The sequence below is a fragment of the Ochotona curzoniae genome, unplaced genomic scaffold, assembly GCF_017591425.1.
Source record: "Ochotona curzoniae isolate NIBS_2020 unplaced genomic scaffold, NIBS_Ocur_1.0 scaffold_3835, whole genome shotgun sequence".
NCBI classification, from domain to species: Eukaryota; Metazoa; Chordata; class Mammalia; order Lagomorpha; family Ochotonidae; genus Ochotona; species Ochotona curzoniae.
The window spans coordinates 9,820,131-9,829,711 of record NW_024467114.1 but is presented as its reverse complement, the minus strand read 5'-3'; the positions used below and the strand labels follow the sequence as shown (position 1 = coordinate 9,829,711).

General features: G+C 45.8%; 1 protein-coding gene across 1 annotated transcript; it reads right to left on the bottom strand.

The window, feature by feature from the left end:
- Window positions 1-2,072: 2,072 nt before the first annotated feature.
- Window positions 2,073-4,760, bottom strand: GNG11 (G protein subunit gamma 11). The gene is made up of 2 exons (XM_040964820.1): window positions 4,414-4,760; window positions 2,073-2,476 (listed from the first exon to the last, which is right to left on the bottom strand). Exons 1-2 carry the CDS (start codon window positions 4,507-4,509, stop codon window positions 2,351-2,353), a joined length of 222 nt encoding a protein of 73 aa, XP_040820754.1. The 5' UTR covers window positions 4,510-4,760; the 3' UTR covers window positions 2,073-2,350.
- Between the last annotated feature and the right edge of the window lie 4,821 nt (window positions 4,761-9,581).

Sequence of the window (9,581 nt, the reverse complement as noted above, 5' to 3'; positions counted from 1 at the left end):
ACAAGTGTTTTTGTTATGCTTTCGCATATTTATTATGTTGTAATGATAAAACATTAAGGAAAAAATCAACAGATCTAAGTTTAGTAGAAATGCCTGCTGGATTGGACATTTGTTAAAATCCATCAGAAGTTGGCAAGTTAGTCATATGTTTAAAGAGACATGAATAACAACAGCTAGGACTTGCAGGTGTGAGTGAATGTGGCCAACGGAAATTCAGGATGCAGCCTTGGAATCCCAGCTCTCTGGAAGTTAGGGGATAACAGTGTAGTCTTGACCTTCTTGGAATTAAACAAGTGACCTGCCTTTCCAGCCACCAAAATAGATGTTTGGTTTGTTATTCAGTTAAAAACAAAACAAAACAAAACACTGAGAACTGGGAGGGAAAAATGAAACATCCCATTAAAGGAAGATTGTACAGGCACCAAGGCCCCCAAATCCCAGGCTAGGTTAAATGGCAAATAGTAGCAGCACATCCTCAATAGGAATTGTGTTCAGCTGCTTCAAAGAAATATGCCTTTGCTGTTTTTAAACCTTATCTTGGAACAGATCGTGCTTTGGGCTTTAACTATCCCTGGATTCCCAATTATCCTAGTTGATGTCATCCAGTTGAACAATGACTGGAACCAGAAGGAAGTAGTCTCTGCTTTGGGTTTGCTGCAAGCTATTTTTCAAAAACCTGGTGATCCAGTTCCTTCTTTGGGAAAGGGTTTTCGGAGTGAAGGGAAAGCTACACTTTGGCCAGGTAGCAGATATTATCCTACACGATGAATAAGGCGCAGCTCCAAGTCTAGGCAGAGGAAAGATCCAGCTGAGCATGATGCTGGTGCCACATTTAAAACTTCCAGACACATTATTGACCAAGCCCATTTGAGCCAGAGCTATCATGCAAAGGTTTTCCTTGCTTTTTCTTTGCATCCAAGAGACAGGAAAGCCAAGGGAAAAATGTTCAAAGGAAGTTTGACCTTCCTTTGAGGGACTGATAGCTGCAGTTAACTTCCTAAAACACTAGGGCAGGTGTTGTACTCCACTCTCAAACTTGCATCATCAAGGTCAAGGTCACTGGGAAAGGCTAAGCCAGAGACCTGGAAGTAATAATCATCTGTAACACACGTCTCTAAGAGAGGGTGAATGACTACCATAAATGAAGAACCCCTTTAAACTAGTAAGAAAAAGATGATTTTAATGAGTAAAGATTTCTTGTTCCTGTTTGACAACTCCAATGTAGTTATTTACTTGATTGAAAACATTCTTATTGAACATAAATGCCCCTCTCTGCCATTCAGACTCACTTCAGCTTTTCTGTGCTCAAGATTTCTCAGTTGCTGCTCTTGCTGGTGGTTTGTTTTCTTTCCTGATCTGGATGGGTACTTTCCTACAAAATCGCATTTTTAATTTCTCCAGCAATTCTTTCTTGAATTCTTTGCTTTGCATAATTATACCCACAGTGAAACCAGCATCCTAAAGTCAACAAAAAATACACACTCTCCTATTCCAGCATTGCACGACCTTCTGATTCTACCAGGTAACAAAAAACAACAACAAAACAACCATCAAGGCCAGCCACAACAGATGCTGCTGAACCAACCCCATGCACAGGGAAATGTTCAACTTGTACAGGTCATAGGAGTTTAAAGAGCTTTGGAGGAAGAGTTCTGGCTGGCCTGAGCCAAGAGGAGAACACTGGCAGGAGTGCTTGCAGAGCTGCAGGTGTCTGAGCCGGGCCCTGGGCTGGGGGCTGGCCACAGCAGCCTGGAGGAGGTGGGGCTCTTCCTGAGGGCCAAGCAGGCCCTTCTCAAGGATGCTCCTGTGGAGACACTTTAAACAAGACCTAGATAAACCAGATGGCATAATTCCTGCTCAAGTAGTCTGATTCCTGTCAACGTGACAGGCAGTCTACCTGCTCAGACACCTTCCAGAAGTGACAACTTGGCACCATACAGCAGTGAGACAGAGATCTGGACAGCGGACCTGACCTATAACATTTGGACACCTGTCACAACCACCTAAAAAGTTATGGAAAGAAACAGTAAAGTGAACACATGAAAAGAGCTCTTTTTAATCAACCACACTGATTTTCCTCACACAAAACTTTATTTGAGGCATCAAGCAGCAGGTTTAAAATAGAGGTGAGTCAAGCATTGGTAACATTGTCAACTTGGCTAGTTTTACATCGGACACTCTGCGAAGTGAGCAAAGGTGAGCAGTGCGAATGCTTTTTGGCAATCTCTGTGGTGCCTGGGGAGGGCCTCCTCCCAGCATCCCGAGCATCCCCTTCCTCCCCGTGGAGGCGTGCTGGTTGTCTGCGGGGATCTGGGCCCTTCCACGGAGGAGGCGTTTTCCCCAGGGTTACTCAGGAGATAATGCAGCTGCCTTTTTCTTTAAAAGGATTCTTGTCTTCTGGAATTCCCTTCACCAGTGGGTCCTCTCCGGAACGTTCTTCAATATAGTTCTTTATTTCTTCAGAACACTTAGACACCTTCAGTGTAGGGGGGAAAAAAGGGTAAAAAAGGAAATGAATTAGAGTTCTTCAAACACTGTCAACACCCTTTAGTGAAATTAACAGAATTGAATATAGTCAGTTTTTTTAAAATTACAATATAAAGAAAGCTCTGCTGCCCTATTTTTATTCTAGTATGTATGCATCCTGTGCACATATATACAATTCAAATTATATAAGATCTATTTCTTCCTATTGGTTAAGATCAAAACAGTTTGAAAGTCTGCACATTAAAGTCAGCCCCAACCTTTTCTATCCATTGTGCCAATAGGATTTCCTTCCACAGTTAAAATACAACCATGCTGTGTCACATTATAGCAACTAAAACATAGTCTGATTTTGAATTTCCACACTAACCAGCAGGTGCAGTATTAGATAACCTCCAGGTGTTTGGGGTGTTTAGGCATCATCTCACATATGGGTGTGTCACGTTCTGGAATTCACAGGACGTGAAGCACTTGGAAGAGCTGGTATTGCCATACGCCCCCACTCTGCTCAGCAGGAAGGCCAGTACCATAGCAAAGGGTTATCAGAGGCGAATATCTGAAACTTATGCAGTCAGTTGAAACCTCTTCCTTGGAGTTTTCTCAAAAACTTGAAGTTTCCTCAAAAAGTCTACCCTCTGAGACAAATTGCAAGAGTGAGGTTTTTAACAAGGAAATGGGAATGGAATGGCAAATGAACATGAAGATGTTTTCCTTGGGCACACGCAGCTGTCCCCCGGCAAGCCCAGAGCTGCAGTATGTTGGGGCAGTGCAGATGTCCAGCACTGGCTGCCTGGGGGTGCGGCCTTGAGCTCTGCGGAAGCTGAGTGACTCATCAGGTCCTCTCCCTGGGCTTTCTCCTTTCCACTTATGGATAACACTTTTAAAGCTGCAGAAGAACTCTCGGGACATCCTTACACAGAATGTAGGCGGATACAGCAGGCATTTGGAAATGAAGGGTTACATTCCAAAAACTGCATATCAAGAAAAACCCGTCGTGCAGGGATAACGAGACCCTCACCACGGACGAATGTGTCAGAACCTGGAGCAGGAAGGCCAGCGAGAATATTTACACCGTTTCCATTGTTTTCTTTTTTCTTTGTTTAAATTTGCTAGTACTAAGTTTAAACGTACATTCAAAATTCTATTGCTGTGGAGGAAAAAATTAGTTTCTTAAAAAAAAAAAACAACAACAAACTACCTCAAAGCTTTTTCCTATAACTACACAGATTGTCTGATTGGGATTAAGTGAGTGCAAATAAGCTAAAAAAAATTATAACTGTCTTCCGGAAGCCCTATCAGCAGTAAGAAATGGAAGTGAAAATGACAAAACCTCCCCCAGCACCCGCGGGAGCTTCGTGCCTGGGCCTGGGCTCTCACGGGAGCGCCCACACTTGCACTGGGGCTAAGATTCATCGTCTAAGTGTGCGTGCTAATTTACTCACACAAGACGACGACTGTGTCTATATTCGCCTACAAGGTGGTCTTACAAAACATATTAGGGGATGAAAGCAACAGGTAAAAGCGGAAATTTTAACACTGTGCTCCCAAGCCAGAGGACAGGGCTGAAGGCCACTGGTGCAATCCACAAACAGGTAATGCGGCTCTGCGAAGTGGAGGAGTGGGCTGTGAGCACGCCTTCCCCGTGCCCCCGGCTCAGGAACCCAGCTGCCCCACCGGGGCAAGCAGCTGTCTTGAAGTCCCTGTGCCCCAAAGCCTCAGGCTCTCAGGCTTCCCCTTCCTCTAACTTTCCCTCTGGTCTTCGCTTCCCCAGGCAGTTCCCAGGCGCCCGCCAAAGACAAGTTGGGAGAAGAAAAAAAAAAAAAAAAAAAAAACCACGAAACTTTTCTGGGCTTCCCAATACCCTAACTGCGAGGGGCTGGTTCAGCGGTCAGGAGCAAAACTTTCCCTCACCACCCCAACCCCGTTTACCTGCTGTCTCTGCAACTTCACTTCTTTGCGTAGCTGCTCCACTTCCATCTTCAGCTTCTCCTTCTCGGGCAAATCTTCGATGTGCAGGGCTGGCATTCTGGTCCCAGCACTGGGCCCCGGGGGCGCTGGGGCCGTGGAGCCGCTAAAAGCGCCGCGCACCAAAGCGCGTCCAGAAATAACCGGGGGCCCCGCCACCCACGAAACGTGACCGCCTCCCGGCGCCCGCCGCTGCCCAGGGCTCGCCCCTCCGGGCCGCCCCGTCACGCCAGGCCCTGCCCGCGCGTCCGGGGCGCTTCAACCCCCCAGGCTCTTGCTGGAGTCCACAACAGCCCGGGAGGCCTGGCAGAGCGCGCAGCCCGGCGGGGTTGGAGCGGCGCGGCCCCGGCAGGGATGCTGGCCCCGCGGGCGCTGGCTCGGCCCCTCCACGCCACGCCCGCGCCGCTGGGCTGGGCTGGGCCCCCGCAGGGCCGGGACGGCACGAGTTTTACTTTTTTTTTTCTCCTGTAAGTCACATCCGGGTTTTGTTTGTGGAGCAAGGAAAAGAGGACACAAAACCAGCAGGAAACACGGGTCCTCACCCCTGCATGTATTGAAAGGACTAAGGTAGAATCCACGGCCTGTCCCCAGCCGCGTGTCCGTGGGTGCAGGTGGAAGGGAAGGGGCGGTCGCGCCCACCGGCCTCTGAGCAGAACGTGGCTTCACACTTTTTAGGGGTGAAAGGAATGCTGCTGGTCTCTCGCAGGGGCGTTTCAGCTTCCACAAGGGAGTTGTGTTTTGTCCAAGGGATGCTCTGTACTGCCTGGAAGATAAGGGCACCACAGGAAGAAGGAAGCAGAAACCATAGCCTTTTTTAGCAAAGCGTCCCCACGCCGCCATTACCCGGGTATGGGTAGCAAAGCTGGTCCTCTCCCCCACTCCAACTGAACCTCGAGGCCTAACAATGGACGAGGACAGGCCTTGACCCAGCAGCTTCCTTAGGGCACCCACACCCCTAAGGACCCACGCAGGGGCCCACGGTCACAGAGGTGTGCTCAGAACAAAATGGCGGGAGGTGCGTAGCTCTCCACTGATCCTGAGAGACCAGGGGCTGGAACCCTGTTACGGTCCGGTTGGATTTGGACCCTCTCGTGCCTGCTGGCCCGGCTACCTTGCCAGACAGCTCATAGTGGCGCTCAGGAGAGCTGTTGGTCGCTCCTGGCGGATGGATAAGGTGGGCTGCGTCCTCCTCAGCCAAAAGGCAAAATGGCTGGCGTGGCCGGGCTGGCCAGCGGGCGCACAACCCTGTGGTCCTGTGGACATCGGATGCTTTGGATTTACTTTCCGGGATGTGGGCCACGGATTCCCGAGAACTGGATTTTCTTCTTGTGGGGAAATATATTCATTTAGTTGGTGCTTTGGGAAGCCTGCAAAAGCGTGTGATGTGAAGGACACAGACGTGTAATGTAAACCTTCCCTTCTACTATAAACTTGGACTGGTTAACGAAGACCGAAGAAAAATAGAGCATACGTGTAGGAAGCCTCCAAAGAGGATATTTCTCCTTCTCTCAAAAAGACTTTGACCAAGTCAAGCTCAGGAGGAGCTTATTTGAGTTCAGAATACCTGACTTGGGAGAGTGAGCTGGCTTTGTTCGTGGTCCTCCTCCACCCCCTTCTGCTCTTGGAATACTTGCCGCTAGAAAGGACAGGGAGCTCCTGGGTTGTGGTCCCTGCTCTGCCACTGGCTGTGACAGCAAAGTCACCGGCATTCTTCGGAATTTGGGTGTTCTCATTTGTAAGGTAAGTGGCCGAGAGGGCGTGAGTCAGTTCAGGTGGCGCTGCTTGAATTTGAGCATCTCCACAGCGCAAATCGTTAACACAGAAAATGTGCTGGGGCTCACATTCTCTCTGTTGGAAAGGCCCAGATCGCCTAGGCGCAGCAGTTAGATCCTCTGCCAAAGTTTCCCTTGTTAAAAAGCAGGGAGCCAAGACAAAACCGACATCTGTCTGCACAACACATTCCTTTTTTTTTTCATTTAATTTTTGATTTCTTAAGTTTAAAGGGTTGGTTTAAAATGGCTTAAGTAATCTGGTGACAATAATCCTTTTAACAGCAGCTTCAATTAGTGTGTTGGTTAAGGAAATGAAGGTGAGCGTATCTTTTCTAATTTCTAAAAATAGAATTATTTTGGCTTGGACATTTCTTCCCTCTGAAATCATCTAGTTACATGATGGGATAAATATTTATAAACCCATATTGGTACTTTAACGTTCTCCACAGTATTATGAGGCTTAAATTAGAGATGAAGTACTTAGGAAGCTACTTTTAAAAACCTTTTTATTGTTACCAGATAATTCACATGTCAGTAACTTAATAAGTTTACTTAATAAGTAAATTGATTAAACTAAAATGAATGGTGAAATGCTGTGACCACACAGCATTCTGAAAAATGTTGTATTGTTGCTTGGTTTTAAGTAGTAAAATGACAGTGATGTTTTTGGGTTTTAAGATTTATTGATTTTAAAGTTAGAGGGAGAGAGATCTTGTATTTTCTCACTCCCAAGATGGTCATATTGGCCTGGAGTTGGGCCAGACCAAATCAAGGGGCCAAGGCCATCTTGAGGACACCGAGGCCCATGTACCGGGCCACCCTCTGCTGCTTTCACAAGCACATTAGCAGGGAGTTGGATCAAAAGTGGAACAACTGGAACTTGAATGAGCTCTCATATGGGATGCCAGCATGGTAGGTGGTTGCTTAACCCACAATACCACAATGCTAGCCTCTTGCTGTATACTTGAATCACTTAATATTTGCTTTAGTTTGTTAAAACTGTCTCATAACAAGTTTTTAGGAACTTAATTATTTCATATATCTATGCATAAGGTTTCTTTTCTAGATACAATATCAGCTGAGAAGAAAATTTATCTGATGTTCCAATGATCTCAATAGTGAGATTTAGTTCATGATAGCAAAATCAATTCCCCAGGTGGGCATTTGGCTAGCACTTAAGGTATTGGTCAGGGTACCTGCCTCCCACAGTGTGGTACCGAGCTCCGTGTGCACGTGCAGCTCCCCCCTCCACTTTCTGCTCCTGCAGATGTGGCTCAGTTGCTGGGTTTCTGCCAACCCATTGAGAAACCTGCTTGGGTGGAGTTCTTAGTTCCTGGCTTCAGCCTGGTCCAGGACCAGCCGTTGTGGGCATCTGGGTAATGAAGCTGTGTGATGTAGCGCCTCTGTGTCTCTGCCCCAACCTGTGCTACACATCTCAAAGTAAAAAGGCAACATTTCTCGCTCTATGCATTTCTTAAAAAAACACTAATGTTCAGTTATGTATTTGTCCACTTTCATTAGTTATTTTCATTATATTAACTCATTCTTCTGGGGATTTAGCAAGTTGGTCATTAGCTTTGTTTGGAAATCTAGCTTCTGGCTATAATGAAGTCAGTCCAGATTAAAATAACCGCTTTGTTTCTTCTTGCCAAAGATTGAGCTAAAAAAAAGTATGCAGATACTTCCAATGTACCAACAGTTCAAATGATATAGCATCTCTAATAACTCGTTGTGACACATGAGGCCAGGAAGTTTTGGTGAAGAATGGCGTGCTAAGGGTGTGTAGGCAGCGCCTCATTTCCGTTGACTTTGGCTGTGAAAGAACAAGTGCTGAACACGACGGAGTTAATGCCTGTTCCGCTCTGTGGCCTGTAGGGCAGCCATGGTTTCGTTTCCTTGTTCTCATACCATCTTTCTCTACTTCCTTTCTGTGATTCCTCTCTGATTCAAACCTCTGCTGGTATTGTTTTTTTAAGATTTATTTATTTTTACTGGAAAGTGAGATATATAGAGAGGAGAGACAGAGAAGATCTTCCGTCCGATGATTCACTCCCCAAGTGACCGCAATGGCAGGTGCTATTCTGATCCGAAGCCAGGAGCCAGGAACTTCTTCCAGGTCTCCCATATGGGTACAGGGTCCCAAGGCTTTGGGCCGTCCTCCACTGATTTCCCAGGCCACAAGCAGGGAGATGGATGGGAAGTGTGTCCACAAGGATTAGAACTGGCACCTATGTGGGATTCCAGGTGTGCAAGGCAAGGACTTTAGCTGCTAAGCTACCGTGCTGGGCCCAGTATTCTGTTTTTTTAACAACAAAAATTTTATCCTATTACTGACTTGATCATTAAGCCACAGGAATTCTAGATTGTCTGACATAAACATTTCATAAATTTTGTCCTTGCTTTTATTTGAATTCAACATTTATAAAGCCAAGTAAATTATAGCAAGTTGGTATGGCAGTTTTAAAGATAAACAAAATTTTTGGCTTGGGATATTTACAATAGAGCACAGAAATTAAGACAACTACACAAATCATAACAAGAAAAACAAATAGCGTTGGTGAGGGGCGTTTTAGTTTGGGAATGCTGAGTCCTGTGTCAGAGTGTGTGGGTTCAAGCCCCGGCTCCACTGCTGATTCCAGCTTCCTACCAAAGTGCACCCTGGGAGACAACAGGTGATGGCTCAAGTTTTAGGGTCCATGCCACTCACTTTGCGAAGTGCTATTGAGTACCCAGCTCTGACTTCAGCCTGGAGCATTCGGGGAGTGAGCCGGTGGATGGGGGAGTCCTCTGTCTGTTTCTACCTCTCAAATAAAATGAAAAAAATAAATTGAAAATGAAATAAGGTTAGATGTCTTAAGAGATATACAAAATACCCCCGAACCAGAGCAAGGAAAAAGAACTGAAATGAAATACAGAGGTGCAATGGTGTGAGCAAATCCACGAGGGTGAGAAAATATGACATCAGATAGGATTCCTAGTAGTTGTGCTTGTTGATGACAAGAAGTCTACAGGGTCTGTAATAACCCAGGACATTGATGAAAGTGTCTTGATACCTGTCTTTGATTTAATATGTCCATATTGAGATCCTCTTTTTATGTAGCATAAAAATGGAGGCTCAAAGAGCTGAAGTCATTTTTTAAAACTTTCCCTTGGAAAGTGCAAGAACCGGGATTGTAATTAAGACTTGTCTGGCTCTAAAATCTGTCTCCACTTGTAAGGAAAAGCTAAGGGTGCTGGTCAGGATTATATTCTACAGCTACTGAATGCCACAATAAAGACTTTGTATTTATTTTAATCAAATACATGGAATTCATTAAATAAACACATGGAAAATCCCTAGAGACAGACCATAATTAAATG

Coding starts and splice junctions, on each gene's coding strand:
- GNG11 (XM_040964820.1), bottom strand. CDS start 4,509: ATGCCAGCCCTGCACATCGAAGATTTGCCCGAGAAGGAGAAGCTGAAG. Junction 2,477..4,413: donor TGAAGTTGCAGAGACAGCAG/GTAAACGGGGTT, acceptor CCTACACTGAAG/GTGTCTAAGTGTTCTGAAGA.